Consider the following 25,775-nt stretch of genomic DNA (forward strand, 5'->3'; position numbering starts at 1 on the left):
AATTTGGTTATGCGATCACATCAGGCCAGAACAGGTTGATTGTGTCATTTCTGCGGAAATACCAAATCGAGTGGAAAACCCTGAACTATTCGAAATTGTCATCAAGCACGTTGTACATGGTCCATGTGGCTAGCTAAACCCCGGTTCACCCTGCATGAAAGATGGCACATGTACCAATGAGTACCCTGAGGCTCTCATTAAAGACACAGTTACTGGCATAGATGGGTATCCATTATATCATCGTCGTTCTGCTGATGATGGAGGTTTCACCAAACAACTCACATTGCGAGCTGCTAGAGAGGCCTACGAGATTACTTTGGACGATAGATGGATAGTGCCTTACTGCCCTTTGCTGTCCAAAGTATTCAATGCACACATCATTGTCAAATTTTGCCACTCAGCGAAGTCCATCAAATACATTTGCAAATATGTCAACAAGGGTAGTGATCAAGCAGTGTTTGGTTTGGAAAGAGGTGGAGCACAAGTTGATGAAGTAGCTCGCTATGAGAGTGGAAGGTACATCAGTGCAAATGAAGCAATGTAGCGCATCTTCAGTCTCCCCAGTCATGCATGACACCCGACTGTCCAGCATCTGAGTGTCCATCTCGAGAATTGCCAGAGAGTGTATTTCACTGAAGCAAATCTTCAACAACAACTTGAAGAACAACTTCAACTTCAACACTACTCTTACAGCTTTTTTCAAGCTTTGTACACTTGATGATTTTGTCAGGACGCTTTTCTACTGCCAACTGCCAGCCTAATACACCTTTGACGCATCCACAAAATGCTGGAAGAGATGAGTTCATAAAACTGCAGTGCCTGATCATTTTGGCATATATTGACCTCATGCCCTAGCACGGGTATACACAGTTCACCCAAACAATCGTGAATGTTTCTTTCTTTGAATCATGCTGCATCACATGGTTGGTCCAGTGTCCTTTCAGCATTTAAGAACTGTTGAAGATCATGTATGTGCCACTTTTCATGCAGCACACAGGCATTTGGGGCTATTGGAAGATGATACACAGTAGAGGGAGATGCTGGAAGAAGATGCAACTGTACGGTCACCTGCCCAACTGCACAAGTTGTTTGCTATTGTGTTGAGCACCGGCCAGCTTTCTGACCTTCTTCAGCTTAGTTTAAGGAACATTTGGCTAAAGACATCCTGTTTCATGAGCAACAACTGCTTCAGGATCAACAACTGCAGTTCACAGATAGAATGTTTAGTATCCCTCTTATATTTATCGAGGACCAAGTGCTCGAGGTCACAAACAGCGACCTCTCAGGTTATGGACTTCCTAGGACTGTTAGAGTGGAGCAACCTAGCTGTTGTGTGCAGGGAAAATATGTATTACATGAAATGGCATAATACCGTGAAGAGCTTCCTCGCCATGTTGAAACCAATGAACCACTGCTGATGAAAGAGCAAAGAGCTGCATACCACACAGTTTTGGAGAAAATTGAACAAAGCAGTTACGGTATGGTGTTTCTTCACGCACCAGGTGGGACCGGCAAAGCCTTCATCACTAATCTCATATTGGTGAAAGTACGAGGGTCTGGAAAAATTGCCTTTGCTGTAGCTTCATCTGGTATTGCAGCTACCTTACTCCCTGGTGCCCGCACTGCGCATTCAGCACTGAAACTGTCTCTTAATTTTGCCAGAACTGAGAATCCTGTGTGCAATACCAAAATGAACAGCAGAACTGCCCAACTTCTGCAACGATGCGTTCTTATTGTGCAGGATGAGTGCACAATGTCGCACAAGCTCGCATTTGAAGCTTTAAAACTTACACTAAAGGACTTGCGTAAAAATAATAGACTTCTGGGTGGGGTAACTCTTTTACTTCTTGGAGATTTCCGCCAAACATTGCCTGTCATAAAAAGAGGCACAGCCATTGATGGGATAAACGCATGCATCAAATCATCATTTTTGCAGCTGTATGTTGTGCAGCTGCATTTGACACGAAACATGTGTGCCGCTATCTTTGGAGACGAAGCAAGCGTGCATCTTGCTGCTGGACTGCTGCGTATTGTTGTAGGGAATTTGGCAGTCAGTGCTGAGGATGGTTTGGTGTCACTTGAAGGCGACGGCACTTTTTTAGATTCAACTGAGGAACTTCAAAAGAAAATGTACTCTAATCTGCAACAAATGTTCCAAGATGTTATTGATTATCTGAGCGAGCTGTTCTTTGCCCCAGGAATGACGGCAGCTGCTGCCATAAACTCACAGCTTTTAGCTCAACTACCTGGAAATATAAAAACCTTCACTTCTGTTAATATGTAGTTGACTGATGTCGCCGCTGTAGAATATTGTGTGGAATTCTTAAACTCACTGGACTTGCCTGGACTTCCTGCTCATAAATTACAGCTAAACACCAATCATGCTTTTTCGCAACCTCAACCCTCCAAAGTTGTGTAATGGCACTCGGCTAAATGTTATTGTGCTATTGTTATGTCATACTTGCATTGAATTAACATTATGTTATTGTTATGTCATGTTATGTCCTTCATGTTTTGCTATACCTACATATTATCCACATGCAGCATTTTCGAACATATATTTCAGTATATACATATTTTCATGCATTCGTTTTCCTTATTGTGTCTCATAAAAAGGCTATCATGTTGGCGTTATATTTTATTATTGTAAGGTGCTAATGCTGAATATGCCTTGACATCATACTGTCTGTGCTGTTATACATGTAAATTTTACTGATAATGATTTTTATCAACACAACCACATTACTGCAGCACTGTTTGTATATACCATGTCAAAACACAGGCTATAGACGAAGAACTGATGAGCCATGATTAGTGTTACAAGTCTCAATTCGATGTATATATCATCTATAGTGCACTAGCTGCATTACTCGTGTTTGGGAACAGATTTACGTACATCAATAGTTTTATTGAAAGTTGTCTTTCATACTGTAAAACAACTCCAAATATGCAATCTATTAGAATTTTTGTGCTGATCAGACTGCATACACATATGCAGCCGTACATGTCAATAATGTTGGAGAGACCAATGGAAATATGCAATGTGTTCTACAGCTTGTCTACAATGCATCAGTCTTGAACCACTCAAATCAGAGTTGTCCTAATTCAGTACACAGAACTGATGATGAAATTGACATTGCTAGACAAACTGAAGTTCTTCAAACTGGCAGTATTGAAAAGTTTTACATATTTTAAAAAATTCTAAAAAATATTTTGCTTTTGCACTGCTAAGCTATCGCCAGCATTTATTGAGTTGAGACTTCTACATGCTTAAAACACTAATCATGACTCACCAGTTTTTCGTCTATAGCCTGTGTTTTGACATGGTATATACAAACTGTGCAGCAGTAATGTGTTTGTGTTGATAAATTTATTATCAATAAAATCTACTATATAAACTACATATATGGACTCTTGCCTTTCAAACGTAAAGCATTACATCTGGAGCATTTTTGGGCATTCGGCCCATTGAAACATTCGGCCCTATACTGTGCTGCAGGACTGTAGTCAAGGGCGAAGTTTTCTGCCCATACACGGCGTCTGGTTGAAGCTGCTGTAGTTAGTGCATCTTGCAGTTCTCGCCATTTCATCTGCGCTGAAAATTCAACTCGCCGAGCAGCTGTTGTAGCTAGTGCATCATGTTCTTGTCGCCGCTGCATCTGCTCGGACGTTTCTGCACTTCTGGCCGCTGTAGCGGCTGCTCTGATCCGTTTGAGTTGCTTCTGGATCGGCTCAGCAGTCTCTGCACTTCTAGCAGCTGCAGCATCTATTCTGGCCTGCTCTCGATGTACCTGTGTTTGTTCAGCGGTTTCTGCTCTTTTAGCAGCTGCTATTCTATTTTGTTGTAAGCGTAGCTGTGTTTGCTCTGCAATTTCTGCACTTCTAGCAGATGCAGTGGCTTTTCTGTTTTGTTGTAAGCGTAGCTGTGTTTGCTCTGCAATTTCTGCACTTCTAGCAGATGCAGTGGTTATTCTGTTACGTTGTAGGCGTAGCTGTGTTTGCTCTGCAGTTTCTGCTCGTCTAGCTGCTGGTTTGCAAATTTGGTCTCTGTATTTACGGGAATCAATCTGTTCTTGTGTTTGGGCAATAGGCTTTTTGGGAGGCATTGTACTGCATCAAGCATTTCTAAGAGTAAATGAGATGGTGTGTTTTTTTGTAATATACGCTGCTCGCTTTCTTCTCACCGTCGCCTATCGCAATGCTTGGAGTGCAAGTTCTGTAGTAGCTGTAGTTATGTAGTAGTTGTAACTGGAAAAAAAAGTAAAAGTAAATCAGCTGCGGATGGAAATGAACATGAAATAAAATTACTATCACGTACAGTTGCAAATCCAATGTTTTTAAGTAATGGAGGTGTGGCAATTCATAGAAAGTAGAACATTGAATAAGAAGTACTAACCTTTTCGATGTAAAAATGTAGTAGGTAAAACGCAGTAGCAGTACCCGTGCAAGATCTGTAGTAGCTGTAGTTCTGTAGTACTCGTAGCTGGAAAAAAGTAAAAGTAACTCAGCTGCGGAAGGAAATGAACATGCTTATTATCCCAAACAGTAGCAAATCCAATGTTTTCAACCCTTTCACTGAAGTAGACTCATTTATGCGTTTTCTATGGTCGACCGCCGTAGACACTTTTTTGTGACTTTCCTAGCAATTGCTAATAACTGAATTTTATTATTTGTTGATAACATAACCAACGCTCTTTAAAACTTTTATGGTAGTGACAGTGTTGTCCAAAAATAGCCAATGTATAAAATTAGCCAAAAATTTAATTTTAAACTTTTATTTGAGAATTTCCAATTTAAAAACAAACATTTTTTGTGTAAGTTTTGAAAATGCCACCGGGTTAGAAAACAATTACTTATGTTGATGACAGTATAGCCGATTCAGATTTAGATTTTTGTGATTACACAGATAATTAAAATAGCAATAGCAGCACTGACTCTGATGGTGGTGAAAGTATTGGTTTTTGTAAAAATAAGGAACATTGTAGAGGATCGTTTTAGCTTCGTAGCCTCACATTGCTTCAGTATGTGAGGCTATGCACAAAGTATAGATACAATGAATTTTTCGTATAGCAGTGTTTGTTAACATATTGTCAAAATCTACAATATAACCAAAACAAACATTCTAGATGGAGTTTCAAATTGAAAAAATATCATGAAGCAATATCGGCAAAATGGCTGGCAGTAGGCCGATAACTTACATTTGTACATGGACGGAAGTGAAAGGGTTATGTAGTGGAGGTGGGGCAATTCATTGGCACTACAACATTGAATAAGAAGTACTAACCTTTTCGATGTAGAAATGTAGTAGGTCAAGTGCAGTAGCAGTACCCGTGCAAGTTCTGTAGTAGCTGTAGTTCTGTAGTACTCGTAGCTGGAAAAAACGTAAAAGTAAATCAGCGGCGGAAGGAAATGAACATGTTTACTATCACAAACAGTGGCAAATCCAACGTTTTCAACCCTTTCACTGAAGTAGACTCATTTATGCGTTTTCTATAGTCGATCGCCGTAAACACATTTTTGCGATTTTCCCAGCAATTGCTAATAGCTGAATTTTATTATTCGTTGATAACATAGCCAACGAATAATTAATAATAGAAAACAATTACTTGTTGATGACATTATAGCCGATTCAGACTTTTGTGATTACACAGATAATTAGAATGCACAAAGTATAAATACAATTAGCTTTTTGCATAGCAGTGCTTGTTAACATGTTGGCAAAATGAAATATATAACCAAAACAAACGTTCTAGATGAAGTTTCAAATTGAAAAAATATCATGAAGCAATATCGGCAAAACGACTGGCAGCAGACCGATAGCTAAATTTGTACATGGATGCAAGTGAAAGGGCTATGTATTGTAAGTGTGGCAATTCATAGACAATACAACATTGAATAAGAAGTACTTACCTTTTTGGGGTGGAAATTTAGTACGTGAGAACTGCGTTTTTTCCAGTGACTGCAAAAAACAAACGTTTACGTGACGTTCTCGATACACATTGGCTGTAAATATTATTTGCATGTAAATTATTACTCCATAATTTGTTTGATTTAATGGGTAGTACATTTGTAAAGCTGTATAGGCACCTTTGTATAGGCCGCAGAACTCATGACGGTGCTTTTTACCGAGCAAAGTTGGACACCGCATCAACTTTGCTGTTTAAAACGGAACTGTGCCGTTGGGCACTGTAAAGAGGCGCACTAACCGGAGATTCCTGTTAATGCGCCCTAGATACCTAGTAGAGGCTAATAGTCCGAAAGGTACGATACTCTATAAGGCGGACACACAATTACGCAGACAGACAACGATTGCCGCTTATATAGTAGATTAGAGAGAAGCTAGATGAGTTGTGAGGTTTGGTTGATGGAAATGCCATAAGTTTTAAAACAGGTGAGCTAAATTTGTTTGGTAATAGCTGACTCTTCATTACATGAGACACCTTCAGGTAGTTGTTGTCATCAATTGAAATTTGTCAAGTGACCCATTGTTGTGAATTTGGTGTCACCTCCTGCACCCTTTTTGTTATAAATCCAATCCTTGCTAAAGCAACTAAACCATCACAGAAAACATAAATAGCAGTCTTTAATTAGGCTGATTAAATGGTGAAAACTGGAAGATAGTTTTATTGAACTACATTTTCATTGACTTAAATACAATTGTAAGAGAAACCAAAAGGACCTTCGTACGATGCATGACACCAAATCTCAATCGGCAACAAGCTTGTGTTCCAGGCAATACAAATAGTCAGTGAAAAAATCCAGCGAGCGCCAAGCCAATAAGCAATGTTAATCGAACGAGAGACACTCAAATCATGAGCTTTATGAAAAAACAATCTGTAGTCATGCTTGGCTGTTTGCTTTGCAGCTGAGTGGCGGCAAGGTGGTGTCTTGGTTAACTGAGCAAGGGCAATCAATAACTCAACTTACAAGAATAAGAATTGAATCACCCCCATCACATCTTAGTAAAATGTTTTGTACTTTAAATAATGACAGGCAGTTTCCAGTCTTCTACGTAGCCTACATATTGTGAAGGACTGATTTATTTGTATCTTCATTAATTGCGGTTTATATATTTTATCAACAGCATAGACTCATGTATAGAATTTTTATAGAATAATAGGGCTACTTGCCAGAGCTTGTCTACGTGTCATTATGCAATCATTGTATATTGTCCATTGCTTATGCCACTTGCTTATCAATATACATAGGCAGAGATAGAGGGTTATAGAGTAGTAGATAGGTGTTATAGAGTCATAGGCGGAGCTAACATTGCTATATAAGCAAGTGCATGAGTTACCCTGGCTCTCTTAGTATACTTTTATGCTACTGTACAGATGTATTGGAGACTAACACAACAAACTGAATAATTATACATTAACTGAACCGATTGTATTGACGCCTGCCTGGGTGGCTTATTAGTTACGAAAAGCAGGTTTCAATCAAGCACCAGATGGAACTGCCAGGGCTGAGCTATAAGGCTAGGTATTAGTCTATGCCAGGGCTGGGCAAAGTGCAGCCCTAGAGCCGCATGCGGCTCTTTGCAAACTTTGTTGCGGCTCTTTCAACTCTGTGAAGGTTCAAATTCGTTTGACGTATATAAAAAAATCCTTATAATATGCTCTACAAAACTCCATGCATTGTGATATATTAGGCTTATTAAAAGATGCACTATTACTGTATTATAAATAGCCTATACATGCATAATGATTCATAATTCGTGACATCATGCACATGTAGCCTTTCCAATTTAATAATGTCCGTTGCAGAACTATTAATGACAAAATTAGAATGCTTCAAAAATGTTCATCAGGAAATCATTTCATTATGATTTCATTATGCTGGCTTATATAAGATGCTGTGTTTTAGTTGTCATTTGCAATTAAGCCAAATAATGCAGTGAGGCTAGCAATGGCATCTTCAACTAAACAAACCTTTTCCAGAGTTACAATAGGGTCTAACAAAGTAAACGAAACAGAAACGAATCTATAAGAGAATTCCAAGATGAGTGGACCCTGGGGTATGTGCTCATTTTTAGGCATGGCAAACCGCAATGTCTATTGTGCCAGGAAACAATCTCTTCTAACAAGAAGACGAACATCAAGCGACATCATGATACAAAGCACAGAGAGTTTACTACTACATTTCTATTGGGATTTGTAGCTAGACATCAAAAGCTAAATAAACTTCAAAATCATTAATTTCTTCAGAAAATGTGCTAGTTTCTTCTACAACTACTGATAAACGTCCTGCAGAAACTTCTCTACAAGTGTCAAAAATTCCAGCAAAAGCAATGCTTCCCTATTCTCATGCTGAGACTGTAAAATAATGCATGATTGAGGCTATGCAAACATTTTTTCCTGATAAGCGTGATGTGATTGGTAAAATGAAGGCAATAGCACTTTCTAGGAAAACTGCTACTTGTAGAACTGAAATCATTAATGATTATCTAAGTATGACTTTGTTAACACACCAGTCAGATTACTTTTCAATCGCTATTGATAAATCTAATGATATAATGGATGTAGCTCAATTACTAGTCTTTGTATGGTATGTAAGTTACTTTGTACACTAACAGCTGGTAATGTCATTTTTACCATGCAGTTGCAAGGTGAAGTCATTCAAGTGCATTTTAAAAGATAGTAAAGAGAGAACACAACTCCAAGTAGCAAAGGATGCACTTACTTTATGATTTTTATTTAAAAGTGACTAACCCACACATTTATACTACATGCTTCTTTATAAAACATCAGCATGTTTCTTTATAGTGCATAGTAGTATGCTTTAGTCATATACCGTGTGTTGCATGTTCTTTGATGGTGAAGAAATTAAGGAGGAGCTTCTCACTTTGGTTGGATTAGAAGGAGGTACCACTGGCCAGGCTATCTATTATGCCCTCGTTAAGGGACTTGATAATATAAAAATACCTCTCCACAAATGCATATCTGTAACAACAAATGCCGCACCGGCCATGGTTGGAAGAGAGCAAGATGTCATAGCTAGATTGAAGAAGGATATGCCATCAATGCTAGCATTCCTTCGCATCATCCACCAAACTTGTTTATGCGGAAAATTAAATGCTCACTTTCAAGAACTAATGTGTAAGGCTATGAAGATGATCAACTTCTTCAAAAGTCAATCAGCTCTTGACCCAAATACTTATGAAAGTTTCTCAAAGAAATCAATGTCACTTGTGAAGATTTACTAACATACAATAACATTAAATGGCTATGTAAGGGAAATGCTCTGTCGAGGTTGTGAAGTATTTGTCAGGAGCTAATCTCATTTTTAATGTAGTTACATGCACAAGCCTGATTTCAAACAGTTTTAAAAGATGATGAGCTCTTTTAAAGTGATGAATGCCCTTACCTTCCTTGTTGACATATGTGGCCATTTGAATGATCTGAACCTCAAGCTTCAAGGGAAGAACAAGACTATCATTAATACACTACCAGCTGTTCAAGCTTTCTCAATTAAATTGGAGTTGTTTCTAGTGGAGGTGCAAGGTGCTATGCTTCAGTATTCTACCTTTATTAAACCATTTTTAGATGACGATGAACAAATGATCTCTTGTACAGCTGATTAAACTCACTTTATAGAAAAGCTGCAACAAGAGTTTAGCAATCGATTTAGTCAGTTTCAATCTTTGAAACATATCATACAACTCATAAAAGCACCTCAGAAGGCAAAGCCTAATAGAGAGTGGATTACTCAGTTGCCATTGAAGAGTGTTAATGTCTCATCTCTGCAACTGGAGTTGTGTAACCTCAAAGGTACAGATATAGATTAATTTGGGGAGGGCTTCTACTTGAAAGCTTCAACAAAGGCTAAATATTCACAGCTTGCTCAACTAGGAAGATAGTTGTACACTGTGTTTGCTGCCACATATATATGTGAAACAGCATGTTCATACATGCTGTTTCACATATAGATGTGAAACAGAAGCAAGTTAAGATCTACTTTGACTCAAAATCGCTCGTGTCAGCTCCTTAGAATAGCATGCTGCAGTAGAGAGCCAGACTACCAAGAGATAATGAGCAGCCATAAATAATTCCATGTATCCCACTAAACTTTAAGTTATACAATGCTCTTTAAGCTTACTTCAACATTATTCAATGCTATTGTAAAAGTATTCTAAAGAATAAATTTAATTACAATACAACTACCAAACTGGTATTATCAGTATGAAATATTATACGTAAAACACATATTATGCGGCTCCCAAAAAACTTGCAACTTTGAAATTTGGCTCTTGGAGAAAAAAACTTTGCCCACCCCTGATCTACGCTTTAACTAGACCTGATCAGATATGCAATGGCATTGTAGATCTGGCCCTAGAGCGAGCTACTAGTAGACTTATACTAGTTAAACATAGAACAGCAGAGGGCAGGTTGACTTGGTTTCTGTGTAGCCTGACTGCTGGAAACTTGTCTTAGACCAGCCTGACTCTTTGGTGTGTCAGGCAGGCCTAGGATAAGATGTATCAGGAGCTTGGGGTTACAGCTACCTGTTAGTGTGGTAAAGCTGACTCAGCTACCACCGTCTAGCCTTTACACATATATCATAAAGGTTGTCTGTGCAATCAGCTATTATCTACAAGTATTTTGTAAGTAAGTATGGTTAAGTTAAGGTGTATCAAGTTGGGGTGTTTTTTAAACCAGTAGAATAAATAATCGTAATATTACTTTGCTTGCAATGCGGCTCGGAACTAATTAGTAGGTTAGGCAGAGGTCATCCCACATCTTAGTATCACTAAATGAGTGGTTTAGATGGCACCACTAATACCACTTATTATCAGGTATTATTGGTACCACTCATGGTGTGGTTTTATTAGCATCACTCATACAGAGATATTTATCTTTATGATTTATTATAAAATATCTAGAATGCAGCAACATAACTATAGCATTGTTTAAAACTGTTTGAGCAATGGTATTAGTTCAGTACCAGTTGTGGTGTGATAGCAATTAAAAGCGGGAGATTTAAGAGAAAGACCAATAATATTATAATGAATAATCCTTTTGAAACGGCTAAAAAGCTCATTGAAGATGAAAGGAAGATGCAGCGAGACAATCGGAATGGTATGTTTTGAATAGGGTATGACTCATTGTAGTGGGTACTAGTTAACCAGTTAAAAAGACTCAACCATTGTGAATCAATCATCATCAATACATATTTATTACATTTGAATATGAGAACGATTGATTCATAGGTGAATATGAATATCTGTGTGCCAATAGTGGTATTTGTCCCAAAGGCAAATAATTATATCCTACCACTCTTACTGTGGTATAAGCTAATATCACACCACCAGTGTGCTAATTAATACCACTGCCTGAGTGGTTTTAAAATGACCACTCTTATACCACTGGACAAGCCATATTATTCATACAGCTTTATAAGTGGTATTGATGTGGGGATACACTGCTTATTTGAGGTGTTTGAGACATTGATGATAATGTATCTGTATCTAGATTTAAAAATTTATCCTAGCCAACATGAGCAAAGGCAGAATAAAATATATGCTATTAGAGCCGCGTAGGACTAGACTTTTATCGCAAATAGCCGATGTGAATACGAGATATAGAGACAGGTTGTATCATGCGTTACATCATTTTGGGCAAGTCTGGGCATGTTTTTTTGGCCTGAGCATTTTGACAACGAACAATCTTGTTTCGATTTTAATCTTCAATTATCTTGACAATGAAATCACCTAACACAACAAAAAACAAATCAACTGATAAACAAAGAAAAATAATTTCTTTTAAAATCTACTCAAACTTGACCCAACCACATCTGTAATGCCCTTAATATTATCCTTCTATTTAATAATTGTGCATATTGTACATGTAGATGTATTTCTGCAACAGTGACAAGCCAGCTGAATTACATACACACGCACGCACACACGCGCACACACACGTGCATGCGCACGTGCGCGCACACACACCTTTCTCATAATTTTGCAAGTAAATTACAGTAAACTGTGAGACGCTCTATAGTTGTATTTCATCACTTCAATAACTGTATCAGTGGGTTACCAATAAATAACAACTAGCTCACTAGAACTACCTTCTATTACAATATTCTGGGCTCCACAAAATAGTTCAGCCAAAATCATGCAAAATATTATTTAAAGAATAAAAGAATCGTATAATTCAATAATATGATAATAAAACAATATTGTAAAAGGGATAATAATAACTTCTGCCATGCTGAGCTAAATTTGATGAAACACAAAGAACTAATAGACGTATAGATTTATAGACATATGGATTTATAGACAACAAATGAATAAATAGGAAAGAACACAGCTGATTAATGTTAGTATTTGTTTAGTTGGTTGTAATGCATAAAATAGATGGATTGTTTATGTATAAGACAGGGTAATTGACCAGTGAGCATGTAAATTCAGTTTAAAATGCATGAAATTGTTCAATAGGAGATTAGAATTAGTCTATAAGAATGGTAAATCAGTCTATGAGAGCGTAGAATCAGTCTATAAGACTGTAGAATCAGTCTATAAGAGTGTTGAATAAATTTATAAGAGTGTTCAATCAGTTTACAATAGTGTTCAATCAGTCTAGAAGAGTGTTGAATCAGTCTATAGAAGTATAGAATGCATAAACAGCTTGTTTAGCTCTTGCTCTTGTTTAGCTCTTCACTTTACAAAACCGAAAAACACACAAGGCAGCAGCAAACACTCCAACTACTATTACTAGTATTATAATTGCTGTTTCAGCTGCTTCTTCCCAGTTTGCTGTGATCCATTCTGCAATAGCGTGCCTATTGGGCCAGATGGCAGAAAATAAAGCTGCTGCCACTTCAATGCAGAAACAAATTTTAGGAGGCAGCAGCTGCTTTATGATTTTAAGAATAGTATCGTATATTTTTTTATGTTTCTGGTAAGAAAATACTGTTGTATCTTTCAGCAATTCGGCATTTTTTAGGAGCTGATACCAAGATTTTTCAGCGTTATCTCTCAAAACCAACTGTTTGAAGTCGCTGCAGATTGCCGCCATTATGCATAGTATTCCGATGATATCCTCCAACACTTCAGAGGCTTCTTGTGGATCAATGGTTAATAAATCTTTTAAAGCAACAATCAAATTGGGGAAGCTATCACCAGGAAAGTGTGATTCTAGAGTTTTGCCATTAACGCTCAATCTGGAACCAATAAAATCAATTGCTCGATGCATTCCATGCTCTTTCACAAACTCTTTGATCTGTGTACCCCATGATTTCGTGCAAGATTGAAGATGGCTCAACACTTTTCTATCTAATGATGTCTGTTGATTGCTCGAATGCCTTGAAGTGCACTGCAGGTTCGTTGCCATTTTTTCTTCCTCTAAAACACATTCATAAATAACTAACATAACTTATGACTTTTATAATAATGAAATGAATATATAGAATACAATTCACACAAGAAATAGACTTGAAAAGGCCTAAGACAGAAGATACATAGAATGTGGTAAATAAAGATAAAGCAACATAAATGAAAGATAAAAGTTTGATACACTGTAATTTGACGTCATCCAGTATGAGTGCATTACAAATAGTAGAGGTGAAAGGTAGCCATCAATTCCTAAGCATACTTAAATAAGTGATTGACAATCTAACCACAGATAGAAAAGTGACTGCGAATGACGACATAACCACAGGAAGAGAAATGACTGCGAATGACGACATACCCACAGGAAAAGAAATGACTACAAATAACGATCTAACCATAGACAGAGAATTGACTGTGAATGATGACCTAACCACAGACAGAGAAGTGACTATTAATGATGACCTGACCACAGACAGAGAAATGAGTGTGAATGACGACATAACTACAGACAGAGAAGTGACTGTGAATGACGACCTAACTGCAGACGGAGAAGTGACTGTGGATGATAAACTAACCACAGACAGAGAGGAGACTTTTTCAACCTAAGGAACCACTGAGGCAATTGATGTATCCGAAAACAAAAGGCTTTACGAGTTGTAAACACCTAACGAGCATAAAATCTAATCAAAACATGAAATTTATCTTGTACCACGATAAACAAAAGGCACAAAATTACTTAAATGATTTGCATTAGTTTTCTTTGGTCAAAATAATACTTATTTATGCGATATTGAAAAAACTTTTACCATTTTTTTTCTTGTAGTAATATTTTGTTTGAAAAAATCTTTGAGTTAGGATACCATCAACCTTTTGGCTCATGGTTGTACTTAATAGCTGTTTGATAGCAGCTAATAGCAATTAATGGTACTAATGGCTGTTTGATAGCAGCTAATAGCAATTAATGGTACTAATGGCTGTTTAATAGCAACGGTTTGTTAAAAGTCATGATGGAGAAAACACTTGATATGCCATACAACGCTTGTAAGGAAGATGCTCAGATTATTTGTAGAAAACTATACAATTGACATGCACACCTACATTGATCTTGAACACAAGAAATAAGGTTTAACAAAGCTGATGGTGCTGATACTGTATTGGAAGCACATAAAACATCGCCTATTGCATCACCTTCCAGCAAAGAACCATGATGAATATGGCTATTCTAGGCGTTTCCCAAACTTTATTAGTTAAGACCATCAGATTTCCAGAGCTAATCAGAGCTTCGAAAATGCTATAAAAAGATGAGACTCCTTTAGCCTACTATGAAGAAGATTGATTGAAGGAAGGAAGTTCAGTCTTTTTCTTCATGCACATTGCAGTTTTACATTATCTCACAGCATAAACACTCCAGATAATGAGGAGAAAGTAGTCTGAGTTTACAAGAAAAGATTGGTCTACAGACGGTAGGTAAAAGGAAAACTTTTTTCATCATTTATGCAAATTTGTCGACTTGAAAACTTGTATAGCTTGAAAACCATTCGATTTTTGAAGCTATGTATAAAAGTATACCTCAAGGGTAACAATAATACTTACTGTTTGAGACTATTGATGCTTTCTGTAGACTCACTTGTTAATGTTCAGATAATTCAGTGTCAAGTGAATGGTTAGCTACTCCCTCTCGATTGCCCAACCTACTAACTGGTACCGAGCTGCATTGTAAACAGAGTAATGTTATTATTATTGATTTTACAGGTTTGAAAAAACACCTCAGTTTGATACGCCTTAACTATACTTGTGTACAAAAGATTTGTAAATAATTGCTGATTGCAAAAACAATCCTTAAGATGGATGTACATACGAGACCGCAAACAGTCTGCATGTCAATCATTGTTCAAAGTACAAAACATTTTGCTAAGATGTGATGGGGTTATTCAATTTTTATTCTTGTAAGTTGAGTTATTGATTGCCACTGCTCAGTTAACAAAGACACCACCACGCCGGTTCTGCTGCAAAACAAACAGTCAAGCGTGGTTACAGCAAAGCTTTTTATAAAACCTATAACTAAACTGTTCCATGTTTGACTAACATTGTCTCTTGCCTTGGCACTCCCTAGAGTTTTTGACTCACTATTTGTATTGCCTATGGTTGGGCAGTAGCATTTAGCAGCATTTAGCAGCATTTAGTGGCATCTAGCAGCATTTAGCAGCATTTAGCAGCATTTAGTAGCATCTAGCAGCATTTGGCAGCATTTAGCAGCATTTAGCAGCATTTAGTAGCATCTAGCAGCATTTAGCAGCATTTAGAAGCATTTACATTTGTAGCAGTATTTAGTAGCATTTAGCAGCATTTAGTAGCATTTAGTAGCATTTAGCAGCATTTAGCAGCACTTAGCAGCATTTAGTAGCATCTAGCAGCATCTAGCAGCATTTAGTAGCATTTAGCAGCATTTAGTAGCATCTAGCAGCATTTAGCAGCATTTAGTAGCATCTAGCAGCATTTAGCAGCATTTAGTAGCATCTAGCAGCATTTAGCAGCATTTAGTAGCATCTAGCAGCATCTAGCAGCATTTAGCAGCATTTAGCAGCATTTAGTAGCATCTAGCAGCATTTAGCAGCATTTAGTAGCATTTAGCAGCATTTAGCAGCATTTAGTAGCATCTAGCAGCATCTAGCAGCATTTAGCAGCATTTAGCAGCATTTAGCAGCATTTAGTAGCATCTAGCAGCATTTAGCAGCATTTAGTAGCATTTAGCAGCATTTAGCAGCATTTAGTAGCATCTAGCAGCATCTAGCAGCATTGAAGTGCAATAAGCCAGAATAACAAAAAGCAAGCCAAATGCTAATAGTTTTACAGAGACAATTAAATTTGACATTAAACTTGCGGCCAAAATGACATTTTGCAATAATTTATATTTTGGGCATAAAAAGCCTAATATGTTTTTCATTTAGTTCTGATCAATCTTGACTTATCTATTCATTTATTACTTCTAGTTGACTATACACCATTCAATAGTAACAGGAGAAAGCAGGTCAAGTCAGGTGGCTGTTGAGTAGTTCACAACTGCCACTAAAGATGTGCTAACAAATTTATTATCATGCAAAAAGCATTTTTTGGAACTAAAGTTTCTCTCAATTTATTTCAAAAATACTATGATTGGTTTTCTTTTAGTCTATTGCTAGTTAACCTGTGGGATGAGAGCCAACCGGCCCTTTGATTGGACAAACTCTTGGCACAGCTTGGGTCAGCTAGACTCTGGCCAAATGGCTAGACTTCTGAAATATGTAGCTTGAAATAGGGCTGAGCCAAGCTAGTATTATAATATATTAGCTTACACTTCTTAGCTTCTTATATTATAAGGAGACTCGTCAAGGAAGGGAGATAAAGTACACTTTCACTTTTTTTGTTTATGTGAACAGCTATATAACTCTTTTCCGGTTTTCACCATTTCATCAGCTTAACTAAGAACTTATATTTTTGTGTTTTGTGTTGTTTTAGTTGCTTCAGCAATGGTTGGATGTATAATAGTGTTGGGCCGGTATTTAATTTAGTGCAGGATCGGATATCCTTGCAATTTTTTATCAGTTTTCTCGGTATCGGTATCCTTGGTATTTACCATCTTCGGTATCCTTTGCCAACTAAGAAAGTTTGGTATTGTCGTTCGGTATATGGTTTTCAGTGTGTTTAAACTTTAAATGGTTTAAAGTTTAATGGTTTAAACTTTAAACCATAACTGTCTCAAACAACTTTTATTGTTGTGCAAAAAGTAGCCTGTGCAAAAAACATTCTTTAGTCAGCAGTATATTGTTACGGCAAGGAGACTCCTTGTTTTAGCAAGCCAAAAAAAAAGAAAGATGGAAATATAAGTTTCATGATAGATGTTTTTATTGTTTATTCTATTAAAAAATATAGTTATTGATCCAAACGTTATGTATAATAGAGAACAGATAGATAATGGCAAGGGGCTCTTTTTGTTAAATATACTGAAACAGTTTGCAGAAATCTTACTATCACATATTGTAATCAGGTGATGTAATCACATAATTATACGCAGTCCAATTAGAGTCTAGTCCTGTTAGAGTCTTTATACATCCTCCCATCTTTGGAGAAGAACTCCCAAACCTTCGAGGCTGGTGGCATTATCAATGTAACGTAATATAATAGTAGATACGGTAAACGTAGAAATGTTCGTTGAATTCGTTCGCCAATGCGCGCTGAGATTAGCATGTTCGTCAAAGAGGCGTTTTAAAAATCTATTCGGATATCCGTATAACCATTTACCGATAGGCTTTTACGGATAAATACCGATCATATCAAACCGGCCGCGGATAACTAGCTGTCACCGAAAATGATTGGTTTTCTCGGATACCGAGAATCCCTCGGTATCGGTAAGAGCGTATAACCAAATACCGGCCCAACACTAATGTATAACAAGCCAACCCTAAAAAAGGTGATGGAGATGACACCAAATTCACGACAATTTGACAAATTTCAATCAATGACAACAATTACCTGAAGGTGTCTGGCGTAATCAATAGCCAGTTATTACCAAACCAATTTAGCTGATCTGTCCCAAAACTTATGGTGTTTTCATCAACGAACTCGCAACTCAACTAGCTTCTCTGTAATTTTTACTATAATAAGAGCCGTGTTCATATGTCTGTTTGAAGCCATAATTGGAGACTGAGTAAAAGTTAGAATTAAACAGTCTCCTAAGTTCTGACTTTGAGCATGGTAGACAGACACTACCAACTACTGGTATTCCAGAATAATTGTATGTATAATATTTACAACTGACAATCTCTTCCAGCACACTCCGATTGCAAGTGTACTAGTCTCAACGAGTCCTGCCTCTTTATAATGTTATACAGCTTCAACATTATGCATGTTGTACATGATTGTCATCTCAGCTGCACAAAATTGCTCTGATCCATGGATGAGATATTTAGTTTTAATACATGAAAGCATCAGCTTTATTTTTAAGAGCAAATAATTATCTGGTAAATATTAAGATTATGACGATGCCTGCTGGTACAGATTCCATTTAGTCGCTGACCGACATTTATCATCAATGTTGAAATTATAGTTCTCACTGAATCACTTTGAACAAAAGTGAAAGATCTATAGCGCATTTATGATAATATACTTAATAACTTTTTTATAAATCTCCATTCAAGTAAGAAAAAAATTGAACAAAATGAAGTAGGTGTTTGTAGGAGTTGCCTAATATGACACTAACAACAGATTACAGTTATTTGTCAGCTTCTAATGAGAGGGAAGGAGCTAAAGTATGAATATCAGATGGATGCTGGCAAAACTCCCTTAGATATTTTACAGAAGTACTCTGCTGGCACTTTTCTAACGCTAATCAACCCACTTTATGTATCTAGTTCTACAGTTATTGTGTCTCTGTTATTTAGATAAACATGCGATGTATTCAAGTTAGGCCAGGGCAGTTTATCTTGCATTTCCGTTGGCACCCTCTTTCAGTGGCAATTTCTGCAGCGATTTAGACTAATTTTGGTATGGAGAATTCAAAACTGAAAAGTTGCCGCAGCTGCCATTTCCACCTCTATAAGAAATTGGATAAAAATGATATTTTAGGACTTATCTCCTCTGTAAATAAGATTCCCTTCATAGAAGCATCAGATTTGCAACTTTTATCATAATTATTTTGTAGTGATTTAGAATGTCAGTGGCAAAGTCAAAATTCCTCTTCTATCTATTTTGAACATTCTATCTCCTACTATTGTTACACTCACATATAAACTATATACATGTATATATGGATATGTACATGTGTATATAATTGTAGGGTTTAATAGCTTTATTCTACAAAACAAATTCAAAACACTATAATTATGTTTTATAACCTGACACTGATGAATCATAGAAAATAGTAATTTGTGATTATTATTAGCATTATTATTAAAAGTATTATTAATAGTTAATATCAACAGTCTTACAAAACGAACTGGGATATTTCAAAATATTGCATATCCTAACCATTTGTTCAATATGTTGAGTTCTTAGTCATTGTCCTCACCATCGGCATCCTCTGCTACTCTTGCTTCAGTTTTGTCTTAGTGCACGTGTGTGCAAAGCTCTGTGTAAGGCAGCTCTGCCATGATACTGGCACATCAGTTCCCTCGGCACCTGGATCTTTGACACCCCCATCGAACTGCTTGTAAAATATCAGGTGAGGCAATGATTCTGGTACAGCACTTTACTGCATACTCATCGTTTTTCTTACCCGGTATCCACCGATGTAAAGAAGGAAATGGTGCATTGGCAAGTTATGTTGTTGCCTCTTTCCATATACATGTAGGTAGCTGCTACATAGTTGACACAATGCACATGTTTTTTCAGTGATTGAAGGGAGGAAGGGACTGACTGGCCTAGACTTAGACACCAAAAGCCTGTCCCTTAGTCAGTTTATGTCTGTGCTATTTTCCTGGGTGCTATCTTCTTGGCCATAGAGTCTGCACGTGTAAGTCATACAGAAAGATTAAAGTTGCCCCGAAACTTAAATGATTCTCAGAGTCAACTTCTGTTTGGATGAGTTTCCTATAACTCTTTTTCCCTTTGCCTGCAAAAGACGAAACTACATAACAGCTGGAGCTATGAGATATGAGCTGCAAACCTATGAGATTTTCACATTGGAAGTTGATCTCCGAACTTAGTAGCCTTAGTAGCTCTATTCTTGCAAAAGTTTTTGATCACAAAATTAACACAAGCAGCATAGTATTTCTTAGTATGAGCAATAAGCACATCAAGAATTGTATCAACAAGTTGATGGAATGTTAAAAGGATGGCACTGGCAGGCAGGGCTTGGATAAGCGCCATGGCATCCACAAGGATGGCCCCACATCCTCAACAGCTTGGAGTCACTGCATTTATGGTAGTTTGATCATGTCTGCTATAAATATGAACTGGTCCTCTGAGAAGGTTTCTAACTCAGTTGCCATCTGTGAATCTGGGCTGTAATATTCACAAGCTGCAGTTAGAGGCACAGCTCTCTACTTTTCCCCATACATAAAAAGTTCCAAAATACCATGGTAGGTAAGTAGTGTAGAATCTTAATTGATTCTGTTGAGGCAAAATTGATCAACATTTTCACCAATTACGCAGTTGTGTATTGAGAATTATGCTGATATACTTGTCATAACACTTGTTATGAGAGGCCATCTCTAAAGCAACCACATTTTGATCAAAGTTCAACAAAGTACACGCCCTTTCTGTTTGATGGTAGCAGCATTCTTCAATCCATCTGCATATGTAGACAGGTGCACCGCTCGCGAACTTTGCAAGTTGTTTACGCGAAGCCATGTTTGAAGATGTCACTAGGAGTTTAAATCCATTGTGACGGCCCTAGTTGCTTGTAGGGAGATATGATGCCAATCATTGGTGCCATACCAGTACAAGTTGGTCTGCAAAACAATACAGAGTTCTGCTCATCAATTAATTATCAATTACTTAATCATAGTCAAAGCAACTGAAGAAATCGTATCTTAGATTAATTCACAGGATAGATGGACATACCAGCAGACACAGTTTTGGCCACATAAAGGACAGCTTTGCGAGTAGTTGATTTGTGTGAGTAGTACCACACCTTCTTTTCAAAAATCATGCATACATGTTTAAATGTAGGTCTTGATGTGTATAAGTGGACAGCAGAATTGAATCTTGTGATTTTCTTTGGTGGCTCATCTTCATCTTAATAAGGTGTATCATGAGTAGCAGGTTTCCATTATCTCACCTTAAATGTTTGAGTGGTAAAGTATCGCAAATCTAAAAAAATACTCACTCACCTCTCTGTTTTTTTCTCCTACCAAGCTCAATTTTGCTGTTAGTCAGTCTCTGATAGCATGTTTTGTGAATTTGGTAGTCCGCGCAGACAAGGTGAAGCCCTTGCATACACCATTGGAAATAGGCCTTTCAGGCTAAAAGTGTTTTTTCAGCTTTCTAGACAGGGACTAAGTGTTTGACCTGTGTGCTTAGTCAATGTTTAACAAATTAATTTCTTGAGAGCCATGTATGTGGGCTACACAAGTCATGTCAAAGCTCAAACCATGAACGCACTTATCTTGTATCTTATTATTTTCCATGATTCATCAGTGTCAGGTTGTAAAACATAATTATAGTGTCTTGAGTTTTCTTGTAAAATAAAGCTATTAAACCATACAATTATATATGCATGTACATATACGTATATACATGTACATAGTTTACATGTGCGTGTAGCAATCGTAGAATATGAAATGTTCGAAAATAGATAGAAGATGAATTTTGACTTTACCACTAACATTCTAAATCACTGCAAAATAATTATGATAAAAGTTACAAATCTGATGCTTCTATGGAAGGAATTTTATTTACAGGGGAGGAGGAGGTAAACCGTAAAATATCATTTTTTTCAAAGTTCTTATAGAAGTGGGAATGGCAGCCGTGGCAACTCTTCAGTTTTGAATTCTTCATATCCAACTTAGTCTAAATCACTGCAGAAATTGCCATTGAAAAGAGGTGCCAACAGAACATCATTTCTAGAGCTCTTTTTCCTGCTCGGCCCATAGCTTATGTCTGTGTTACTGAAGTCTGCTTGGCTAGAGCCATGAGCAACCTGTAACAATTTATGTGATGATATAGTCTCTTGGAGTTCAAAGCAGAGAGATTCATTGTTGAACTTACTTTATAATTCCTGATTACTGTCTTTTAATTTCTTTTGCATGCACAAAAAAAAGAATTTTTCTGAAAGCATCAAAACCAACTTTCAAAACCCTTTTTCAACTTACTTAATTTCTTTTTTTTGTAAGTTGTTTTTTTTTTGGTATGTAATAAAAAATACCATTTTGTTGACAATTTGTGCATGCCAATAAAAATTATAGATGCATACATACAAACATACATACAAACATACATACAAACATGCATACTGAATATGAATTATTTATTACCGGGCCATATATGACATATGGCTATATCAAATTATTACAGTTTGATTAAGAATAAATTAGGCAATTTCTATCATTGGGCTACATAAAAATAATAGAATTGCTTCAAAAAAAACCATAACACAAAAGTTGCCATGAAGAAACTGAACAAAACTAAAAATAGATCAAGTACTCGAGTAATGAACTAATGACATTAGTTGAAACTCATATGTGCTTCTAAACTCATAAACTAATTTTTGGTGCTGTTTGTTGTGAACAACCTGATGCAAAACAAAAAAAAGAGCATCACCAATACACTTTCAGTATCAAGGTAGATGGTAGGTTAATTGTAGAGAACTGCATTACTAAAAGTATTTGCAACTAAAGTGTCTGTTTATACCAGTGTCAGTGCTATAAGACATGTTTCAGTTTAGCTTGACAGAAACATGTTCATATTTTTCATATTCTTTTTCTAAAAAGGAAAACTTTTTTTATCAATTGTGAAATTTCAGTGACTTGAAAACTTGTCAAAGTTGAAAGTCATTGTAATTTTGGAGTAATAAAAGCATGCCTTAATAGTAACATTAATACTTATGTTTGAGGCTATGAAAGGTTTCTGTAGACTCACTTGTTAATGCCCAGTTAACTCAGTGTCAAGTGAATAGCTTGCCATTTGTTCTCGATTGTTCAACTTACTAACTGGTACCAAGAGCATTTCGAACAAAGTAATGTTACTATAATTATTGATCTTACTGACTAGTAGTGCTCCAAACTTTGCTAATAGTGCATGCTTTTTCATACAAATGGTAAAAACAGCCTTTACAACAGCCTTTTTTTGATGGGAATCAGAGGCTAGTTTCAAGAATGTTGAGTATTTTAAACTAACCCTCTAGATGTTTAAAAATAGCCAAGATTTTCCAGTTGACATCATCACAGAGTAATTCTGAAACAGCGTCAGAAAACCATGAAAAGATTTGGCATCTGCAGTAAAAAAGGAAAGTGGTATATAGAAGAATGACAGTGCTTGTTGAGTAAATCATCATTGATGCCCTTACAAGTACATGTATCTAACATAAAAAACAGGTAGGAAAGATGAAGGACAAAGAACAAAACAACTATCACCAAAGAGCTAAAAACGAGGTTGTGTGCTGAAAACTGAATACAAGCTATGAAGACATGTACAAATTTTAGATAGTGCTGGAATTTTTGACTGAACAGTGAAAGAGCTGCAGCAGAAGAACAGAAATAGGTCAGAGGCTAAAAATACAGGCTTTTGCATTCCAACAGGTTTAGTGAGATGCAGAAGTACATGATCCCATTCACTTGTATATTAATAATTGACATTTAAGATCACATAAATTTATGTCAAGTTAATGTGTACACTTGTGTATACATATATATATATATATATATATATATATATATATATATATATATATATATATATATATATATATATATATATATATATATATATATATATATATATATATATACTGGATTGAAAGGTTTTTTAAGCTGCCTAATAAAAAGCCTGCAGAAAAAATACTTATTATAACAAAATCATAACTATACCGCTAAGAAATTTCCTCTATTTTATGTAATGTGCTGGCAGATTGATGAGCTTAGGCCCGAGAGAGAAGAGACCATCGAGAGGATACCAAAAGAACAACTCGACCCCATTTGACGCCCAGACGACCGAGATCACCAAAGAGACTGAGCCTAGCGCCGGCTTGCTCAAACGTATGGCCTTCGGTGGGACCACCAGGTTGGTCACCGGGTTGGCACCTGCAACGGACGGTCAAAGCTTATTACCTCAGAAGAGTATATAAGGAACTCGAGTGAGTCGAGACAGCAGAGCACTGGCAGTCTCATACTACAGTCTATCGTTGCTTATTGCATCATTTTAGCTGTGTATATGTATACATACAGCTAAATATATATTTGCCACGATACTCAGGTGCTCTGGGTTAGTTGTCGGAGCAGTGAACTTGGGACGCAGTGGTTTCTTTTACAGTATATACTTTCTGAATGCTTGGCATTGGGCAGGAAATAAACAAGTTTCCATACAGCCAAGTTTAGCATTAGTTGCTAAGATTAGTTACTATTGGCTAAGTTTTTTTTACCAAATAAGTTTAAGTAACTTAAGCTCGCAACTCAAGCAACTTAAGCTAGTAACTTACTATAATAAGAGTTGTGTTGCAAAGCAAAGCCGTTACGTTGCATGGGAAATGTAATGCCAGGCATGCTCGTAGTAGTTAATAATAAACTTCATAAGAATGCACAGCTTGTTGTAATTGTGCTCTATAACTATATGAGCAAGTATCCCATGGTATGGCAAAGCCAGTATGGTGTAAAGAATTGCAAATGTCTGCAGGATAGAAAGTAATAAGTTCAAACCCAGTGCGATGCAGATTTTTTGTTCATGAAACTTTATTGCAGTATCTAGACCAGTGAACGATAACATAGAGTGAGATTTATATACAGTAGAAACTTCTACAACCTATACTTTCTGTAACATAAATTCCAAATAACACAAGGAATTGGTAAAATTTTGCTTCGTACGACGTAACATTTTTTATATAGCATAAAGTGTCAATTGGGTGAATTCTCCAATTCTATTTGAATGGTAATCTATCTTGTCACACTTGTGAGAGAACAATGATGTACATATAGCATTACATTCATTATATATACAATTCCCGTGACATTCTAGTTTGTTGTGATAGATCATCAGATGTGTCAACAAAACAGAGAATAGGAAGCTGAGCAATTGCTAATAAATACTTGAAGGCGATTGATTGGTGCAGGTGTTACATCGTCGGTCCACCAATTGGAATGTCACAAGTCGGAGTATTGTCAAAAGTTATCCTTTATCCTAACCTTGACCTCTGGATACAGATAGACGACAAAGTATTAGTACCACTTTTTATAGTAAAATATTTTTTGTTCTGCTTTACTTTAGGTGTATAAAGTATTTGTTTTCAGTTTTATTTTGCAGAATAGACTTTGCTGTTTAGAAAAAATAAGCAAATCGTCATAAATGAACATCGTAGATGTGCGCTCCCAATCAACTTATTCCAAAATTACCGCAATCATAGCCTATCAAACCAATTAAGTTGATCAGAAAAAAGAAAAATTTCGTCAAAGAAAACCAATAAAATAGCTGTGCTACCTGGCATTGTCAGGGTAATAAAATAGTCTTTGGACAGAAAATTGATTTGCATTTAACATATAATAACGTTTGCAATTCTACCTTTCAAACTGCATACCATGAGAAAAGTCTTTTGTGTAGTTGAAATAAACAAGGAGAGAAGACAAAAACAACTGTAAAAGTTTTCAAACTTTGTCAAAAAAACTGTAACTTTTACACTTCATATCATGAGGAAAATATTTTGTGCAGGTCAAAAAAATTTTAAAACAACAAAAACAATTATAAAAATAATTAAATATAGATGTGAAATAATTTGCAAGTAATAGCTAAATTAAATCTGTTTGGCTACAATTACAATAAA

At 36.5% G+C, this 25,775-nt stretch overlaps 2 protein-coding genes across 2 annotated transcripts; one reads left to right on the forward strand and one right to left on the reverse strand.

Moving 5' to 3' along the window:
• Positions 1-1,480: 1,480 nt before the first annotated feature.
• Positions 1,481-2,284, forward strand: LOC137407080 (ATP-dependent DNA helicase pif1-like). Its single transcript, XM_068093685.1, has one exon. It carries the CDS (start codon positions 1,481-1,483, stop codon positions 2,282-2,284), a length of 804 nt encoding a protein of 267 aa, XP_067949786.1.
• A 1,114-nt stretch (positions 2,285-3,398) lies between these two features.
• On the reverse strand, positions 3,399-4,106 carry LOC137407081 (uncharacterized protein C05D11.13-like). The gene has a single exon (XM_068093687.1). The coding sequence runs from the start codon at positions 4,104-4,106 to the stop codon at positions 3,399-3,401; it is 708 nt and encodes a 235-aa protein (XP_067949788.1).
• Positions 4,107-25,775: the final 21,669 nt, after the last annotated feature.

This window comes from Watersipora subatra, chromosome 10, assembly GCF_963576615.1.
Source record: "Watersipora subatra chromosome 10, tzWatSuba1.1, whole genome shotgun sequence".
NCBI lineage: Eukaryota > Metazoa > Bryozoa > Gymnolaemata > Cheilostomatida > Watersiporidae > Watersipora > Watersipora subatra.

Coding starts and splice junctions, on each gene's coding strand:
- LOC137407081 (XM_068093687.1), bottom strand. CDS start 4,106: ATGCCTCCCAAAAAGCCTATTGCCCAAACACAAGAACAGATTGATTCC.
- LOC137407080 (XM_068093685.1), top strand. CDS start 1,481: ATGGTGTTTCTTCACGCACCAGGTGGGACCGGCAAAGCCTTCATCACT.